Source organism: Oryctolagus cuniculus, chromosome 1, assembly GCF_964237555.1.
Source record: "Oryctolagus cuniculus chromosome 1, mOryCun1.1, whole genome shotgun sequence".
NCBI classification, from domain to species: domain Eukaryota; kingdom Metazoa; phylum Chordata; class Mammalia; order Lagomorpha; family Leporidae; genus Oryctolagus; species Oryctolagus cuniculus.
In genome coordinates, this window is record NC_091432.1 from 217,605,480 (window position 1) to 217,625,589 (window position 20,110).

A 20,110-nucleotide genomic window follows, 5' to 3' on the forward strand; every position below is an offset into this window, starting at 1 on the left:
GATTTATTTATTTGAGAGCTGGTGCTGTGGCTCAATAGACTAATCCTCCACCTAGCAGCACCGGCACAGCGGGTTCTAGTCCCGGTCGGGGCGCTGGATTCTATCCCAGTTGCCCCTCTTCCAGGCCAGCTCTCTGCTGTGGCCAGGGAGTGCAGTGGAGGATGGCCCAAGTGCTTGGGCCCTGCACCCCATGGGAGACCAGGAGAAGCACCTGGCTCCTGCCTTCAGATCAGCGCTGTGCGCTGACCACAGCGCGCCAGCCATGGCGGCCATTGGAGGGTGAACCAACGGCAAAGGAAGATCTTCTCTCTGTCTCTCTCTCTCTCACTTTCCATTCTGCCTGTCAAAAAAAAAAAAAAAAAAAGATTTCTTTATTTGAAAGAATTACAAAGAGGAGGGAGGGAGAGAGAGAGAAAAAAATATATCTTCCATCCACTGGTGCACTCCCCAAATTGCCACAGTGGCCAGAGCTGGGCCGGGCTAGGCCTTGCTGAAGCCAGGATCCAGGAGCTTCATCTGAGTCTCCCACGTGGGTGCAGGGGCCCAAGGACTTGGGCTGTCTTCCACCACTTTACCAGGCACTTTAGCAGGGAGCTGGATCAGAAGTGGAAGAGCTGGGACTTGAACCAGAACCCATATGGGATGCCAGCATTGCAGGCAGCAGCTTTACCCACTACACCCAACACCAGCCCTGTATCTGTGTTTTAAGAGTTGTTAGTTGTAGCTTTGCTTTGCTTTGCTTATGTGTGTGTGTGTGTGTGAGTGTGTATGTGTGTCTGACTTTGGAATCAGAGTAGCATTGACCATAAAATGAAGAGTGAAGTGTTTCCCCCTCTTGTGTTTTCTTGGAAGATTTTGTGAAGAGTTCCCTTTAACATATTATAGAATTCACTCAATAGGGAAGCTGCCTTGGCCTGGGCCCTGGGGTACAGGGTGTGGTACAGGGAGTTCATTACCTGTTAAGGCTTTTTCTCTAAGTCTGTCTAGATTTTCTATTTCCTGAATACCTGTTCTTGTTTGTATTTGTAGGAATTAGTCTGTTTCATCTTGGTTATCTAATTTGGTAGAATATTATTGCTATAGGAATTTTTGTAATCCTTTTTATTTCTGTAAGGTCAATAAGCCTAAGAGGTGTTTTAGATTCCCTTCATCAGGTTGAGGAAGTTTTAGGCTGAGAGTTTGTCATGATGCACATTGAATTTTGTCATATTTTAATGTCTGTTAGTACCTTTAAAGATGATTTTCCTTTTTTCTCTCAATATTGGAATTATAAGAGTTAAGTTTTCAGCGGTTAACACCGATCTGAATTTCTAGGGTAAACTCCATTTGCTCTGATACAGGTTCTCAGTTTTTGTTTTCAATGTGTTACTGCCTACCTCGCTGACCTTATGTTAACGTTTCTGCGTGTATATTTCTGAGGGATATCGGCCCTAGTTTGTTACTTAATGATTTTCTCTAGTTTTGAATCAGCAAGATGCCAGCCTTGTAAAATGGCTGGGGATGTCCTTGCCTCTTCTGTGTGATTTCTTTCTTGACTGTGATCACGTTCGTCGGTGACCCTCTGGGCCTGCACCGGTGCCCTCAGTCTCGGGCACTCTGCGACCGTGTTAGGTTCTGTCTCTTCCAGACAGAACTTTGTTTCCAGGTGACTTCCGGGTTGTCTCACTTAAGTTTTGAAGTCCTCCGCGAGGACCTGTCCATCATCGTTTTGGCTGCTTTAGCGCCTGTCGTTTCTGTACCAATGCCTGTTACTGTTGATTTGGGTCTTTCTCTTCCTGTAATCTTTCCGGCTAGAAGCTTATCACTTTTGAGGATTTTTTGAAAAGAATCACCACCCTTTGGCTTCATTGATTTTTTTTCTCTATTCTGTTTGGCAATTTCTATTTCATTCATTTCTGCTTTTACCCACATCATATCCCTCCTTCTGCTTACTTTATAAACGTATTCTTCCTAGACCTCTTAATATGGGATCCTGTACAGCTGGTTTTCAATCTTGTTTTCTAATGTAATTATTTTTAAAAGTTATGTAGTTTTTAAAATTTTTTAAGGTGCACGAACTTCATACATACAGATTTGGGAACATAGTGATATTTCACACCCAACTTGTCCTCCCACCCACACTCCTACCCTTCCTCCTCATTCCTCTCTTATTCCCTCTTAATTTTACAATGATCTACTTTCAGTGTACTTTATACTCATAGATTAACCCTACAGTAAGAGTTCAACAAATAGTAAGAAGAAAAAAAACCTCAACAGTGGAGACAAGGGCTGTAAGCAGTCATTGAATTTCAAAATGTCAGTTTCACTCCTATATGTAAACATTTCTGTTAGTTACCACAGATCAAGGAAAACATATGGTATTTGTCTTCTGGGGACTGGCTTATTTCACTAAGTATACTGGTTTCCAGTTGGGTACATTGTATTGCAAAAGACAAGATTTCATTCTTTTTCACAGCTGAGTAGTATTCTTTGGTAAACTTACCACATTTTCTTTACGCAGTCATCATTTGATGGGCATTGGGGTTGATTCCGTATCTTGGCTATTGTGAATTGAGCTGCAATAAACACGGGATACAGATGATTCTTTCATATGCTTATTTCATTTTGTTTGAGTAAATCTCCAGGAGTGGGATTGCTGGGTCATACGGTAGGTCTGTTTTCAGCTTTCTGAGGAATCTCCATACTGTCTTCCACAATGGCTGTACTAGTTTACTTCCCACCAACAGTGGATTAGGGAACCTTTTTCCCCACATCCTCGCCAGCATTTGTTGTTTGTTGATTTCTGTATGAGAGCTTTTCTAACTGGGGTGAAATGGAACCTCATTGTGGTATTGATTTGTATTTCCCTGATGGCTAGTGATCCTGAGCATTTTTTCATGTGTCTGTTGGCCATTTAAATTTCCTCCTTTGAAAAGTGCCTGTTCAAGTTCTTTGTTGTTTTGTTGTTGTTGAGTTTCTTGAGCTATTTATGGATTCTGGATATTGATCCTTTATCAGTTTAATAGTTTGCAAATATTTTCTCCCGTTCTGTCAGTTGCCTCTTCACTTTGCTGAGTGTTTTCCTTTGCAATGCAGAAGCGTCTTAGTTTGATGTAACCCCTTTTGTCTATGTTTGCTTTGATTGCCTGTGCTTTTGGGGTCTTTTTCAAAAAGAAGTCTTTGCCTATGCCAATATCCTGTAGGGTTTCCCCAGTGTTCTCCTCTAGTAATTTGATGGTATCAGGTCATAGATTTAGATACTTGATCCATTTTGGAATTGATTTTTGTATAATGTGTAAGGTAGGGGTCTTGTTTCTTACTTCTGCATGCAGAGATCCAGTTTTCCCAGCATTGTTTGTTCAAGAGACTGTCCTTTCTCCAGGGACTGATTTTTAACTCCTTTGTCAAAGAGTAATTGGTTGTGGATTCATGGATTGATTCCTGGGGATTCTATTCTGTTCCACTGGTCTCCATATCTATTTTTGTGCCAGTACCAGGCTGTTTTGATTATAACTGCCCTGCAGTATGTATTGAAATCTGATACTGTGATTCCTCCATCTTCATTGTTGTTGGTAAAGATTGCTTTAGCTATTTGTAGTCTCTTATGTGTCCATATGAATTTTAGCATTATTTTTTCTAGATCTGAGAAGAATGTTCATTCTAACATAATTATTTAATGCTGTATGTAAGCCCTGCTGTAGCTACATCCTGAAAATTCTGAAATGTTATGTTTTTGTTTATATATTTCAAAACATTTTATAATTTCACATATTTAAAAAGTTTCATATTCAATAAGTTGTAACTTTTCTAAGATATATTTTTTGTTCTTATAGTTTAATTCTTGTATAGTCATAGATTATAGTTAATATGATTTTGAGATTTTCTTGCTTTACCTAACTTTTTTTCTGGAAGCCAGTTACGTGTGTATTAGAATATGTGATATTGTCCACTCTATTTTTAGTCCTTTTTTTACTCTTAGTAACAATTACTGGGAGAAGCAGGTTGAAATCTCCAATTATATTTGTGGATTTGTCTGTTTCTTAATCTGTTTCTCCCCATTTTTGCTTCGTGTATTTTGAAGCTGTGTTCTCAGCTTTAAATCTTAAATGTTGGCATGTTGGATTGTTACATATGCTTGATAATTTGACCTTTGCATCACTATGCAGGATCTCTTGTTATCCTGGTAATATTTATCATTATTAAGTGAAGTGGGGATTTTTTTAGATTTATTTTTGTATTTGAAAGGCAGAGCAGTAGAGAGGTGGGTAGTGAGAGAGAGACATCATCATTCCCCAAATGGTCTCGACGTTCAGGGCTGTACAAGGCCCAGCCAGGTTGAAGCCAGGAGCCAGGAACTCCATCTGGGAGAACTTGAGTCATTATCTACTGCTTCCCGGGCACATGAGGCAGGAGCTGGATCAGAGTGGAGTAATCAGGACTCAAACTGGCTCTCTGATAGAGGAGGCAGGCATCACAAGCAGTGGTTTAACCACAGTGCACAATGCCAGCCCCTAGCTTTTGTATAATAGTATCAGGTGCATTTCCTTCTTTCTTTCTTTCTTTCTTTCTTTCTTTCTTTCTTTCTTTCTTTCTTTCTTTCTTTTTTTTTTTTTTTTTTTTTTTTTTTTTTTTTTTGACAGGCAGAGTGGACAGTGAGAGAGAGAGAGACAGCAAGAAAGGTCTTCCTTTGCCATTGGTTCACCCTCCAATGGCCGCCGCGGCCGGCGCACCGCGCTGATCCGAAGGCAGGAGCCAGGTGCTTCTCCTGGTCTCCCATGGGGTGCAGGGCCCAAGGACTTGGGCCATCCTCCACTGCACTCCCTAGCCACAGCAGAGAGCTGGCCTGGAAGAAGGGCAACCGGGACAGAATCCGGCGCCCCAACCAGGATTAGAACCCGGTGTGCCGGCGCCGCAAGGTGGAGGATTAGCCTAGTGAGCCGCGGCGCCGGCTTCCTTCTTTCTTTATATTAATAGTTTGCATGATATATCTTTATTCATCCTTTCACTTTTAACCTACCTCTTTCTATTTAAATAGATTTCTCATAGATAGTATATTGTTAGGTCTTGCTTTTTAATTAAGTATGACATTCTCTTTGGGATATTGAAAGAATTTGCATTTTAAAAATTTTGAGATTGTAGAAAATAAATCTACTGTCTTTCTATTTGTTTGCCATTAATCTCCTTTGTTTTTTATATTCTTTCTCATTTTCCTACATTATTTTAGACTCGGAATTGTTATGATTCCATTTTTTCCACAATTGACTTATTAGATATGTATTTTATTTTTGTGGTTTCTTTGGGTTTTAAGCTGTATTTATTTTACTTATGTATTTATATATTTGAGAGAGAGAGAGAGCGCGCTCCCATCCTCTGGTTTACTCCCCGGATGCCTACAAGGGCTGGAGCTGGGCTGGGGCTGGGATGGAGTGAAAGCCAGAAGCCAGAAACTCCATCCAGGTCTCCCACATCTGTGGCAATATCTCAGCCACTTGAGCCATCCTGCTGCCTCCCAGGGTCTGCATTAGTGGGAAGCTGGAGCCAGAAATGGAACTCCAGTGTGCAATGTGGGCATCTTAATTGCTAGGCGAAGCACCTACCCCTAAACTATGTATTTTTAATATATTACAGTTTGCCTTCAAAGAATTGTGCATAATTTTCCCTATCGTGCAAGAACCTTTCAGTAATATCTTCTGTTTCCCAATCCTGGTCTTTGGGTTGTTGTCATACAGTTTACTTTTACATATAATTGCCACAATTTATATTCTTACTATTTCTCCAGTGAGCAGTTACCTTTTTTTAGAGGAATTAAAGAGAAATAGATCTCATACTCATGCAGCGCAGTCCTCAGCACTCTTCATTTGTTTCTATAGATCCAGGTTCTTATTTGATATCATTTTTCTTAGACCAGAAGAATTCCCTTTAAAAATGCCTCTATTATAGGTCTAACTCTTTTTAGTGTGTGTTTAAAGTCCGTGTTTCACCTTTATTTGTGTAAGATGCTATCACTGAGTTTACAGTTCTAGGCTGATGTTTTCTTTATTCCATATCTTCTTGGTGGCATAATCCCTGATGAAAAGTCTGTTGTCATTCTTTTCTTACTTTGGGCATAATTTTCCCCTACCTGTCTACTTTTTTTTTTTTTTTTTTTTTTTTTTTTTTTTTTTTTTGCTGGGCAGAGTTAGACAGTGAGAGAGAGACAGAGAGAAAGGTCTTCCTTCTGTTGGTTCAACCCCCAAATGGCTGCCGCGGCCGGCGCACCGCACTGATCCAATGGCAGGAGCCAGGTGCTTCCTCCTGGTCTCCCATGCGGGTGTAGGGCCCAAGCACTTGGGCCATCCTCCACTGCCTTCCCGGGCCATAGCAGAGAGCTAGACTGGAAGAGGAGCAACTGGGACAGAATCCAGCACCCCAACCAGGACTAGAACCCAGGGTGCCAGTGCCATAGGTGGAGGATTAGCCTAGTGAGCCGCGGTGCCAGCCTACCTGTCTACTTTTAAGATATTTTTTATTGATGTTCCACAATTTGGATGTGATGTTATGTCTTAGTGGTGATTTCTTTTCTTTTACTTATTTCTTTTTTGAAAGTCAAAGTTACAGAAAGAGGGAAAGACACAGAGAGAGATCTTTCATCCGTTGATTCTTTCCCCAAATGGATGCCCTGGCTGGAGCCAGGAGCTTCTTACAAGTTTTCCATGTGGGTCCAGGGGCCCACGTACTTGGGCCATCTTCCACTGCTTTCCCAGGTGCATTAGCAGGGAGCTGGATCAGAAGTGGAGCAGCCAGGACTAGAACTCTGGTGCCCGTATTGGATGCCGGTGTCATAGCTGGTGGCTTAAACTGCTACACCGCAATACCAGCCCCAGGGCTGCTTTCTTTATTCTGCTTGGGCTGTGTTAAGCATCTGAAGTGTAGATGTGTAGTTTTTGACCAATCTGAAAAAAATTTTGCCATTTTTCAAGTAATTTTTTACCTCCTATTTTCTGCAGCTTCATTGTGTTCCTGTGTGTGTGTGTGTGTGTGTGTGTGTGTGTGTGTGTTAAACTGCTGGATATTGTCCAAACTCTGTTCAGTTTTCCCTACCTGTTAGCCTCTCTGATTTTCATGTTTAATGGTTTATCCTGTCCCTGTGTTCGGTTGTCCTTACCCATGCCCCAACTTGGAAATTGCCTGCAGGTGATCAGCTGAGCCCACCAGGGTGCTTCTCTCTCTCTCTCTCTCTCTCTCTCTCTCTCTCTCTCTCTCTCTCACCACAGCCTGCGTGCCTGTCCCAGAGCAGCTCTGTCATGCTTTGTGGTTATCTGCATCAGGAGGGGAAATCCCACTGCAGGTCATCCTTAACATTCAGTAGTGAAAATCTCTCTCTCCAGTAGTGTTGTATTTGACGGGCAAATCTAAGATACGAAGATAGGATTGGGATTCTGTCTTGCTTTTCATTGGCTTCCTTCTTTTCCTATGTTAGTGGAGGCTACAGCACTGCCTTCCCAGTGGTTGAAAAACCTTCCTTCAAGTTCTTATTCCAGAATTGCTTAACTTGTCCTGCAGGATCTAGCAGGAGAGGCCAGGACAGTCTTGTTTCTGGGTATGGGAAATGTGGCCTCAGCCTCTCTGGCCTGACACCTGGGACTTGGAGTGTGTGGGGGCAGGCTGTGTGTGTCCCATGATAGAATCCACATGGCTGTTTGTTGAACACGTGTGTGACTGAGATTCTTCCTGGTCAGAAATGATTGTGGCCGGCGCCATGGCTCAACAGACTAATCCTCCGCCTTGCAGCGCCAGCACACCGGGTTCTAGTCCCGGTCGGGGCGCCAGATTCTGTCCCGGTTGCCCCTCTTCCAGGCCAGATCTCTGCAGTGGCCCGAGAGTGCAGTGGAGGATGGCCCAAGTCCTTGGGCCCTGCACCCGCATGGGAGACCAGGAGAAGCACCTGGCTCCCTGTGCAGGGAGGAGAATGAGCTAGGCCCCTTCTTTATAACTGGATGCCATCACCTAGATGCAAGTTAACAGGAGCTGCAGGGACAGTCGGTGAGGCATCCAGGAATGGGGGACTTGGGAAGTTGTCCCAGCCCTGCTGTGTTCTCGGCCTCATTAGTGTCCCCGTGTTCACACGGAGAGCTGTGATGATACAGTACTTTGTGTTATATACAACTTTGTCTTCCTTTTTCATTCACTGAATAAGACTTCTGTTCAAGGAGCCTACTTCACCAGGTTCAAGGGGAAATGGAAATCCAAGACAAGTTTGTTTTGGTGCAGCAAAATGTTGGAATTTTGTGGTTTTCCTGTAATGCATATTTGCCATGAATCCTTTGAAGTCCCCGTGTATGCATAGATTATAAAATCGGAAGCACCCTTGGATGTGGAAAAGACAAAAGTGCTTGCTTTAAAGAAATGTGAGTGTGGCCCCTTGGCCACGGGGGGTATAACTGACTCCCCTCCCTCCTGTTGCCAGGTTTAGGGTCTGTGATTCCTGTTCACTGAATTCACCCTGTCCCAGGTGCTCTGCTCAGCTCTCCCTGTGTCGTGCAGTTCCCATGTGATTGTCTTCATTTTCCCAAATGGTGACCATGACACTTTCTTTGCAAGCATAGGTGGTTGTTTAAGGAGGAGCTGGTACCTCAACGCAGGTCTTGGTCCCGAAGCCCATGCTTTGGCTTTGCTCCCCATACACTTTGTACCCTGCAAGGTGACCCACTATCCCCATTGTGCCCACAGCTGACAATGAAAACAACATTGCCTCCAACCAGTCCCGGTCACCACCTGCTGTTGTGGAAGAGAAGTGGAAACCCCAGGCTCAGAGGAACAGTGCCAATAACAGTAGGTGTCCCAACTGGGGCTGGGGCACAGAGCACGTGCAGGGGGCTCCTGCTGCACCCATTCTGATTGCTCCCCTCTGTCCCCCATTTGCATCACCTGTGCCTCCCGTGACAATGCAAGGTGACACATAACCGTTGCTTAAGCACTTTTCTCATTTTATTTATTTGTTTGAAAGCCAGACAGACAGATCTCCCATCCCATTGGTTCACTTCCCAGATGCCTGCAACAGAGCCCAGCCAATGCCAGAAGCCAAGAAACTTAGCCTGGGTTCCCAAAGTGGGTAGCAAGGCCATCACCTGCTGCCACCCAGGGTGTGCATTAGCAGGAATATGGAGTTGGGAGCAGGGCTGGGACACAAACCCAAACCTCCACTATGGGATGTGTGCGTCCCAGCTAGCATCTTAACCATGAGGCCAAACGCTTATCCCTGCAGAAATTCTTAACTCACAGGCTGGACATAGGTGGGCCTAGGGTAAGGTGATGGATTTTTGGTGTGTGTAGACAGAGGGCGACAATTAGTGACCAAATCAAAGCCAGAACCCACTTCTCCCATCTCTATTGGCTGCTCTTCCCTGCCACCATGGCCCCATATATTTCACTCACTACCTATACTACCTCCTATATTTGGAGGCAATTCCTATCCTGAGGGAGAGGTTGGACTGGGCTGGTTGACTTCCAAGGCCCAGGTGAATGTCACTCAAAAAACACCAGTGTTGCACACAGCTCACTGTAGTCTAACCCCATGTCCGTGGCAGGCATTACTAGCCAATCACAGAACTTTCTCCCAGTGAGAAAGCAGCCAGCACCACCAGTTCGTATACCAGATGACAGATCTGTTCATCCTCTCTAATACGCTTAGAGTGTAGGCTGCTGTGTCGAACCGAGCAGCCTCGAATGCCTGCTTTAATCACATCTCTCTCTGTGTCCCCTGCCAGCCACGACTGGTGGCTTAACACCCAACAGCATGATCCCCGAGAAGGAGCGGCAGAACATCGCGGAGCGGCTGCTGCGGGTCATGTGCGCCGACCTGGGGGCGCTGAGCGTCGTCAGCGGGAAGGAGTTCCTGAAGTTGGCCCAGACCTTGGTGGACAGCGGCGCCCGCTATGGCGCCTTCTCGGTCACCGAGATCCTGGGCAACTTCAACACGCTAGCGCTGAAGCACCTGCCGCGCATGTACAACCAGGTGAAGGTGAAAGTGACGTGCGCCCTGGGCAGCAACGCCTGCCTGGGCATCGGCGTCACCTGCCACTCACAGAGCGTCGGCCCCGACTCCTGCTACATCCTCACCGCCTACCAGGCCGAGGGCAACCACATCAAGAGCTACGTGCTGGGAGTGAAGGGCGCGGACATCCGTGACAGCGGCGACCTGGTGCACCACTGGGTGCAGAACGTGCTGTCGGAGTTTGTGATGTCGGAGATCCGGACAGTGTACGTGACGGACTGCCGGGTGAGCGCGTCCGCCTTCTCCAAGGCCGGCATGTGCCTTCGCTGCTCAGCCTGTGCCTTGAACTCGGTGGTGCAGAGCGTGCTGAGCAAGCGGACGCTGCAGGCCCGTAGCATGCACGAGGTCATCGAGCTGCTGAATGTGTGCGAGGACCTGGCGGGCTCCACGGGCCTGGCCAAGGAGACCTTCGGGTCGCTGGAGGAGACCCCGCCGCCGCCCTGCTGGAACTCCGTGACGGACTCGCTGCTGCTGGTGCACGAGCGCTACGAGCAGATCTGCGAGTTCTACAGCCGCGCCAAGAAGATGAACCTCATCCAAAGCCTCAACAAGCACCTGCTCAGCAACCTGGCCGCCATCCTGACGCCCGTCAAGCAGGCGGTCATCGAGCTGAGCAACGAGAGCCAGCCCACCCTGCAGCTGGTGCTGCCCACCTACGTGAGGCTGGAGAAGCTCTTCACGGCCAAGGCCAACGACGCGGGCACCGTCAGCAAGCTCTGCCACCTCTTCCTGGAGGCGCTCAAGGAGAACTTCAAGGTGCACCCCGCCCACAAGGTGGCCATGATCCTGGACCCGCAGCAGAAGCTGCGGCCCGTGCCGCCCTACCAGCACGAGGAGATCATCGGCAAGGTGTGCGAGCTCATCAGCGAGGTCAAGGAGTCGTGGACCGAGGAGGCTGACTTCGAGCCCGCCGCCAAGAAGCCCCGCTCCGCCGCGGCCGAGAGCCCCGCCGCGCAGGAGGACGACCGGCTGGGCAAGAACGAGGTGTACGACTACCTGCAGGAGCCCCTCTTCCAGGCCACCCCCGATCTCTTCCAGTACTGGTCGTGCGTGACCCAAAAGCACACGAAACTGGCCAAGCTCGCCTTCTGGCTCCTGGCGGTTCCGGCCGTGGGGGCACGAAGCGGGTGTGTAAATATGTGTGAACAAGCACTTCTAATCAAAAGGAGGCGGCTGCTCAGTCCGGAAGATATGAACAAACTCATGTTTCTGAAATCCAACATGCTTTAAGATGTTAACTTTGGGGAAAAAAAATAAGAAAACAGCAGAGAACATTAGAAAACACACACACACACACACACAAAACACTGTCACAAACAAAGAAAAGGAATTTAAGTTTTAAACACTGTGGACCTCATTCTAACTGCCCCCTGGAAACTTAAGTGCTTTTTTTCCGGTGTGTGTGTATGCATGTGTGTACACACCCACACCCAGGGGTGCGTGTCCGAACACGTGTGCCGTGGCAGTAGGGGCATGGAGGCCTCTGCGCCCGTCTCCATGGCCAGAGCAGCCTCGCACACGCGTGTACACACATACCACCCTGGTGCATGCCCACGTGTCTGCTTGCAGGCGCGTGCGCATTGAGCTGGGTGTGTCAGGAAGCTGGGGGAGGGGGAGAGAGGAGGGCTGGCCGTTGCCCTCCCCCTCTTGGGAAGGGAGCTCTTAGAAGACTCGGTGTTCAGGTGTGCAGATGGTGGGAAGCTGAGGTTGTGAAACGTTCAGGCAGCTGAGACCTGGAGTGACTTGACGCCCGCTCTCCTCCTCCCCAGCCCCACCCCCTCCCTGGCTCCGCCTCCCCGCCCCCTGCTGCTCTGCCACGGAGTCTCCCGCCGCCGGCACCAGACGGACAGTGTGTGCACTGGACTTGGCTTCTCGTTCACCTTCAGGGCATTGAGCTGCCGCCCCCCCGTGCCGCCTCTCTGGTGCGCGGGGGCAGCCGCCTTAGAAACACATCTATCTATCTCCCCAAATCAGGAAAGGAGACTTTTCAGACTACAAAGCTGACGTTTTTGCTTTTTAATATAAGAGAGAGGAAGGAAGAAAAAAAAAGAGACATTTTTCAGAGAAGTATAGATACCGTCTCCACTCCTTAATGGGTTTTTTTCTCCTAACATGATAGCAAGTTCCACCGTTTTTGGGGGTCCGTTCTGTTTTGTCAGATTCGATGTAGACTCTGCTAGGAGGCACTGAATGTCTGTAACTTATGTTTGGGAGTTTCGTTTGCCGTTTCTGTTCGAGTCACACTGTAAACTAGCTCATCTCAGTGGTATAGTCGGTACCCTAAGATTTCACTAACCTTTGCTGTACAGTAAGGTTTTCATGTATCTCAGCGGCCAAGGTCACGTACTTGGCTGTGCTGTCTGGGAGACCAAGGCTGAGGGAGGAGGGGCGGGTTCCACGGATGTCGGTCCAGTGGACGCCATAGCAGTGGGGGTGGGGCGGGGTGGGGTGGGCGTGTGGCTTGAGGGGTCCTCCCCCACGCAGGTGGAGGAGCCTCCCTCCTGCTCCGCGTGTCTGGTCCCACAAATGTCTGAGCGCGTGCCCAGAGTCCATGACACTGCTCACCCGCTTCCAGCCCCTTCCAGCTCAGCAGGGGCTCCCGAGATGATCCTCGTGACCCTCACCATACCCAGGCCCACAGCCCCTTTTTCCTTTCCGGGGGTTCCAGGGTTCCCATGGGTCCACTACCCGCCGCCCTCCAGGGGTCCTCATGGGCCCCCAGCCACCTCCCCGTGGGCCAGGCAGCCGTTGCAAGGGTGCAGGGCATCCGGCCACGTTCAACTTGATGCTGTGAAAGACGCCTTCAGGCTTTCCTTCCCCATCCCCCCACCGCAAGCACCGAGGGTCCACGCCCCCAGCCCACGTGCTGGAAGTGGCTGCCCCTGACCTCCACCCCGCCCACCTCTCCATGAATAAGGCACTGGGGTCCCATAGCCCCCTGCCCCCGTGACCACAGGGCTCCTTCAGGCTCAGAGTGACCCCCCCCATTGTGGGAGGCTGTGGGCAGAGGTGCCTTCTCCCATCTTGGGGGTGGGCCGAGTGCACCCCTTCCCCTCGAAAAGCATTACTCAACTGTGAGATACCTCGACTACAAAAAGCACTGTACTGCAGCCCTCCCCGGCTCCCGGGCAGGAGCGGGAGCAGAACCGGCAAACGAACTCGCGGCTTAGGATTGTGCATCCAGAACACTGGCCTTGGGGGCTGAACCCGCGCACCTCGCCCGCCTCGAGAGCACTGACCCTGCCCTTCCTCCGGAGTCTGGGACTTTCTGAGATGAATCACAGCAGGCTGTCGCCACCCTCACCCCAGCAAGCCGTGGGACCCTCCCCCTGCACTGGAGCGGGAGCCGGAGAGATCCGGGCGCGAACTGAACGTCACTTCCCAGGGAGAGTGGAGGCATCGGCACATGTTTGGGTTGGACCCTTGGGGACGGTCACAAGCTGGTCTCAGGGTTGCTGCTGAGTGTCAGATGCCTACTGCAAAACGTTCCTGCAGCCTTCCATGCCTTCCAGGGGAAGGGCCCCAGCCTGGCACAGAGGATAGGAGCCGCCCACTTGGTGCGTCAGCGAGGGCAGAGTTGGGAGCGCACCGTTTGTCTCCCTGGGGCGGAGCTGCGCTGTAGGCCCTGTCACGGAGCCGTTGAGCTAGCAGAGACGCTTCACCCTCCTGCAAAGCCATCAGCAACCAGGCCTACGCGTGCCTGTTGAGCCCTTGGCATCCTCGTGGGAGACGGTCTGCCCTTCGGAAGGGAAGTTGGAGTAAGGCCAGTTAAACTCTACATGTCTGGACATAAGTGTCACCTCCTGTCCTAGCCTTTTCCTCCTGGCTTGCTCTGCGGGTTTGAAGTGGATTGCCACCATGTCCTCAGAAAGCTGTGTCCTGGGGCCGCCTCTCCTCCAGGTGGACAGCAAGGTGGCGGGCAATCTTTTCACTGTTGCCACCTCTTGTTCCCCGGAAACCGGCATCGCCAGCAGGCAAGGCTGTGTCCCAGTGTCCTCTGGGTCCCGCAGGTCGTTCCCACAGTGCACATCCTGCTGCGGCATGTAGCTTAGCAAAACCCAAAGATCTCCACAGATCCAGCCACCGGCCCGCTGCTTCCAGCAATACCGACCTCACCAAATTCTAGTTCAGCCAAAGGATTGAGACAGGCTCTTGCAGCTCATCTCCTGGCACCCCACCTGCCCTTGACTTTGGGAAGGATTTTTCTCATCTGCCTCCCAGCTCTGCGATGGCTCTAGATCTTTCCACCACAGGCCTGGGGCGGCCTGGGAGGCTGAGGGGGGGCAAGAAGTTGGGCCATTTTTGTCATTTTCAGTAGTTCAAGGTGCTTGCCTGCTGACCTGGATACAGCTTGCCTATTTCCTCAGACAGACACAGCGTTTGTTCTGATGCACATGGACGCAGGAGCTGGGGTGGAGAGCACACGCCTCCACTTAGAAGGTGTTTCCCCCCAGCTGAGGTCAGTCTGCTTCACCACCAAAGCCCAAGCCAGGAACCCCAGCCTTGTGGGTGGTCCCTCGGATTGTAGCCGTCCAGGAGGGACAGGGCCATTCCAGTCGTAGATGGATGCACTTGGCTCGGCACGGTTCTTCTCCCCGAAGCCCGGACCAACCAGCCAGACCTCCCTGCCGTGGCGTTTAGAAACCAGGAAGCAACACCGGCACCACCTCTCCAAAACTGCACTGTCTCCAGGCATTGGCGGCACAGAACATGGGCCAGCATTGCCACTGCCCTACTTGGGAGCTTCCTGCTGGGCACTGGGGACTTGGCAGCTCTTGGCTGGTGCGAGGACACTAAGGTTTCCTGGCGAGCAAGGGGCAGTCAGGGATTGTAGGAAAATTTGGTTTGGTTTGGTTTTTTAAAGCATGTAGGCTGCCAAGGGCCCTCTCTTTCAATTTGACCCTTTGTCTCCCGCACTTTGAAGAAGCACTTGAGAAAATTCTGCAAGGCGCGTTTTCCACTGTGAAGCCGAACCCCTGCCTTTCGGAGTCTCCTGTTCTTGAGCAAGGCCACCGACTTTCCCTGCGCTGGGGACGGGGCTCCGTGAAACACGAGCACCTGGAGAGAGAGGTCCGCCGGGAAGGTTTAACATGAAGCTGGGCTGTAGATGGAGAAGGGAGGCCCTGTGAGATGGCCCAGGAGGGAGCTCCGCCCACATCCTCGCCATCGGGGCAATGGTGCCCGAAGAGGAGGCTGCTCCTGCCCTGCCCTGCCCAGTTTTCCCAAGTTCATAGCTTTGCCCTCTCCCTGGGAGCCGTGGCAACGCCTCTCTGTCTCTGGGTTGTCTCCGCAGGACGGCTCCTGGGAAGACCCAGTGGCCAAGCAAAGCTCAGGCCTGGCCCTGCCAGCCCCGCCCCAGCCCCTGTGTCCAGCTGGGCCAGTGGGGAACTGGGCAGGAGGCCGCCGTGCCCTTCACTGTGGCTCACGATTGCTAGGCCAGTTATGGTGAACCAATGATGCCGTGTTTTCCCTCTTAGGTTTCCTGCCCGGGGTTGCCCGGTCCAGGGTTTTCTGGGGGTCTTGTCACTGTTCTTTGTCCTCCTCTGTCATCTGGGCTTGAGGACCGTGCTCTGGCGAGCCCTGGCTTTCACAGAAGGAGCCCTGTGGTTTGTGTGCAGAGAGGCCCTGCTCCCGCCTGGAGGAGGGCAAAGATGTTCAGGTGGTTGACTGACATGCTCACGCCCCGCCCCCACCCCACCCCTCCATGGGTTCAAGTCCTGTCCAGAGAGATGGATTTCCCAGGGTCGCAGTCGGGCGGCAGCATCAGCACCCACGAGGGTCCTTCCCACTCCAGCGTCCCGCTGGGCACCTTGAGTCTTCGAACCAAAGTTCCTTACGGGGCACAGCCCAGCCTTGTCCGAAACCTCAGGGGCCTGGGATTCCCGTGGCACTTGCTCAAATCCCGGTTGGCACAGGCCGTGGGGGGTCTGACTCCAGCCGGAAGAAGGGGCTCCTCCTGTAACCCCGGCGCCAGCCGGTCTCTGCCCAGGACCCGCCCACCAGCCCACCCACCCAGCCGCCAGGCCACCCCGGGGTGGGTGGCTTCCCCAGGTGTGGGGGAGGGGGGCCTCCCCGGCCAGGAGAGAGCGCCAGTCACTCCGCGGCGCCGTTCCGATCCCAAGCATCAGGAAATCATTTTGTACAACCACCCGATGCAGAGATATTTTTTAAAAAGCGTAAATTATTTTTCGTTGTTTTCTGATCCTACCTTTTTCTTCTCCCTGCAACTTCACGTCGGTGATTCGTTCACATCAGGTAAACCTTGAGAAAGCCTTGGTGCCCCTTCCTCCCACCTGGCCACTCAGTAACCACGTGCGTGCACCCTGCATCCTACCTGGTAGTTAACGACGTTCTAGGCAATACCACGGACACACCTGACTGTGTCTCTCTCTTCGAGTGCAAGAAACTAAGTCATCTTAAAAAAAAATACAAAAAAAAAATTTACAAAAAAACAAACACAAAAAAATATCTTTTTTAGGCCAGAGTTTTTCTACAGGTATTAATGAATATTTTTCTTAATCCTTATAAGTTTTATGTGTTTAATATTTCTTAATACCGGTAGCATTAATTTATACTTTTGTAGCAACACAATATTTTTATAAACAGCCAGTGTTTGGCTCAAGTCTTCACGAGGGGTTTATCCAGGGCCGTGTTGGGCTCTGTGTACCATGTACTGTATTTTAAAAAAAATAAAAAGTTACCTAGTGTCACACTTGCTGTGTTAATTAACAAACAATGTTCACGGTCTCCTGTGTGGTCGGTAAGGGACCCAGCGGTTCTCCTGCATTGGAGGGGGTTGAGTTGACGCTTCTTGTGACGTGTGAACCCCCGAGACCAAACTTGAGGGTTTATTTAGGGTTTTCTGTTTTGTCTTTTGGGTTGTTTTGTTTTGTTTTGTTTTCACTTTGTTTTTGGTACCATTTCTCCATTTACAGCCAAAATCAGTTTTATGATGTTTAAAACTTTGACTGATGTCAAATGGAGGAAAGGAACAGAAGAAAAAAAGATTTTTACAAAGTAATAAAATTTAAAACTGAGCTGTTTAAATGTTGCTGTTTTTACCTGTCTGTTCTCGTGCGGAAGTGGAGCGTTCCCACTGAGAAGAGGTAAAGTCCACTTGGTTCCTTAAATCGCCAAAAGCCCCAGCCCAGGAATCAGTACCTCCCCCCGCCCCCTGTCCCCTGAGTTCTTATGACATTATTTCCCAGTTGGTTGATGCCAAGGCAAAAAAATAAAAATAAAAAAAAAATCCTTTTAACGGTTAGAGAGGATCAGTTGCTTAAATGATTTCATGTCAGTGTTGTATTTATGGTTTTACAATAAAACGACCTTTAGGAAGAAGCGGTGTGTAGTGTGTTTCCTTGGGTTTGGGGCTGAACCATGCCAGCCACATAACGGTGCACCTGCAGGGGCCGTGGGGGAGGGGTGGCAGTGGAGATGAACCATAAGGCAGGGTGCCTGGTGACAGTTCGAGTCCGTCCTAGGGGGCTGCTGTGTGAGGCTGGAGCCGCCAACCCTGGATCTGAGCTCCTCTCTAGTCCCAAAGGTTTCATAGACCAGGGAGGGCCATGACCAAGGAAGATAGGAACCCCTGTGGGCTTGCTTGTGGAGCCGTGTGCCCTGGGAGAAGGGCTGGGTTTCATGTTTGGGTACCGCGAGCCCCAGGCCAGAGGCTCACAGCCAAGTGCACCTTAGCCTGTGGTCATCTGTGCAGCTCTCGTGCCCTTTACCCAGCAGCTCGGCCTCCCAGTAACATCATAGCATTAGGACTGCTGTGTGTATCGACCGTTTTCTGGGACAAAGTGTCCATAGCTTTGGCCCAATCCCTGATGGCCCCTGGGACTGTAAACAAGTGTGTGTGGCACGTGGAAACCCTGAACGCTGGGCTAGACTTCCAGAAGGCACCAGTCTGCAGGTGCTTGGCACGGCGATGGAGACACCACGTGGGACACCCGCATCCTGTATCAGCAGTGCCTGGTTGGGGTCTCGGCTCCTCTGGCTTCCGATCCAGATTCCTGCTATGCACACCCTGGGGAGCAGCAGGTCCTGGCTCATGCACTTCAGCCCCTGCCACCCACTTTGGGGCAGACCCAAAATGTATTCCAGACTCCTGGCTTTGGCCTGGCCCAGCCCTAACTGTTGTGGATATTTGGGAAGTGGACCAGCAGATGGAAGATGGACCTCCCTCTGTCTCTCTCTGCCTGTCAAATAAAATGAAGAAATAAAACTATTTAAAAAACAACAACAAAAAAACAGAAAGCTATCGAGTTTTCTCAGTGAATTGTTGACATCCTGTAGCCCGTGGTTGAAGTTTGAGTTTGGATTACCTCTTAGTAGAAATTTCTGGCACGTGTCACGAGAGCAGAGGCCTCCTGGGCCAGGCTGGTGGCAGGCAGGGCTGGACCACACGGTGAGGCGCAGTCTGGAGGGGCCTTCTTGGCTCCGATTCAACCTTTCGCTGGCATCAGATGTGGGTCCAGGGCTGCCCATGCCCGTGCCCAAGCATCGAGTCTTTAAAGAGATTGAGCAACCCAGATTTGGATGGGGAAGCTCAGTTTTTAAACGTTGAATTCAGAATGGTAAAGAAACTGAGCCGAGCATCCCAGCCTCGGCCCATGCACCTGCAGCAGCCCTGTCCTTCAAGTCACTTCAAAGTTTCCCTTTGCAGGCAGTGCCTACCAGCTGCCCTCGATGGCTGGCCCTGGTGTGGGGGCACATATGGGGGACAGTGGGTGGACAGGGGACACAGTGGCCTTGCTTAGTCCCAGGCTAACAGGGCTCGCTGCCTCCTCCGCAGCTGCCTGTCCCTGCTCCTCACCCACCCTCGTCTGCCCAGAGATTGCTCCCGTGACCTCAGAGGCTGTCCCCCAGGATACCTGCAAGTCCCAAGCTCCGGACGTGGGGGAAGACCCAGGAAGGGGTTGTTGTGTCTAGCCAAGGGAGCCACCCAGCTTTCTACACCCAAGCCCTCGCCCTGCCTTCATCCCCTCCTTGCTTCCCCTCTGGGTCTCCTAAGCAGAGGAGCTAAGGCAACGCTTTGGGTTGGCCACTGGCCCATCCTACTGCACACCCCACAGAGAGGCACAGCTTGGGCCCTGCCGGGTTCCAGCGGCAGGGGCCAGGTCTCCCCCACAGAGCACCTGGCTGGGGACTTCCATCCCTCGGCAGCCATGGCTGCAGCCCTCAGCATGATGAATCTGATGTTTGTAGATCCCACATAGACACCCTGGACGTGCCTGGAGATGTGTTCTTGGGCCAGCTTGGTCCACAGGCCACCCTGGACAGCGGGCATCTTCTGTTTCCCAGAGAGGGAGAAGCCAGGCTGCAGGCTCCAGCTGGGGACCCAGCTGCTTAGTCAGGACCCAGTGGAAGGCAGTGAACATTCTGCTTCCAGGGCAAAGGGCCAGCGTGGCACCCCGGGGACGAATGCAGAAATAGCCAGGGTCCCGGGGCTCCTGGCAGCTGGCACTGGGGATGCAGATGGGACCGAGGCAACATGCTGGGGAGTGCCTGGTGCAGCAGGTGATGGGGGAGCCGCTACAGGAGCTCAAGGGGAGAGGGCCCTGATGCCCCGGCTCACCAGGCCCCAGCTACTCCTTCTGACCCCATGGACCACCGATGACTTCCTGTCAGGCCTCTCCAGCTGCCCAGAATTCCTCCTCCTCTCTCTCCTGGCCTGATCAAAACAAGCAAAGCCAATCCCATTTTCCACAAACGTCCTTGGCCTTGTGATTTGCACAACCAATGTCATGTACAGAAGATAGTTCTAAGGGGCCAGCGCTGTGACGTAGTGTGCTAAGCCTCTGCCCATGGTGCCAGCATCCCATATGGGCACCGGTTCCTGTCCTGGCTGCTCCACTTCTGATCCAGCTCTCTGCTGTGGCCTGGGAAGGCAGTAGAAGATGATCCAAGTCCTTGAGCCCCTGCACCCGTGTGGGAGACCCAGAAGCAGCTCCTGGCTCCAGTCCTTGGATCGGCGCAGCTCCGGCCATTGGGGCCATTTGGGGAGTGAATCAGCAGATGAAAGACCTTCCTCTCTGTCTGTAACTCTGCCTCTCAAATAAATAAATAGTACCTCTTTAAGGAAAAAAAAAAGTT

The 20,110-nt window shown here is 50.8% G+C and overlaps 1 protein-coding gene across 4 annotated transcripts in view; it reads left to right on the forward strand.

Annotated features, from left to right (window-relative positions):
- The window catches only part of ZNF618 (zinc finger protein 618), a 183,449-nt gene extending 166,096 nt beyond the window's left edge, over positions 1-17,353 (forward strand). For all 4 annotated transcript variants that reach the window (XM_051842734.2, XM_051842741.2, XM_051842749.2 and 1 more), the window contains 2 exons: positions 8,689-8,790; positions 9,726-17,353. In XM_051842734.2, the coding sequence (XP_051698694.2) occupies positions 8,689-8,790; positions 9,726-11,242 (1,619 nt within the window). In that variant the 3' untranslated portion in view covers positions 11,243-17,353. The remainder of the gene's footprint in view (positions 1-8,688; positions 8,791-9,725) is intronic.
- Positions 17,354-20,110: the final 2,757 nt, after the last annotated feature.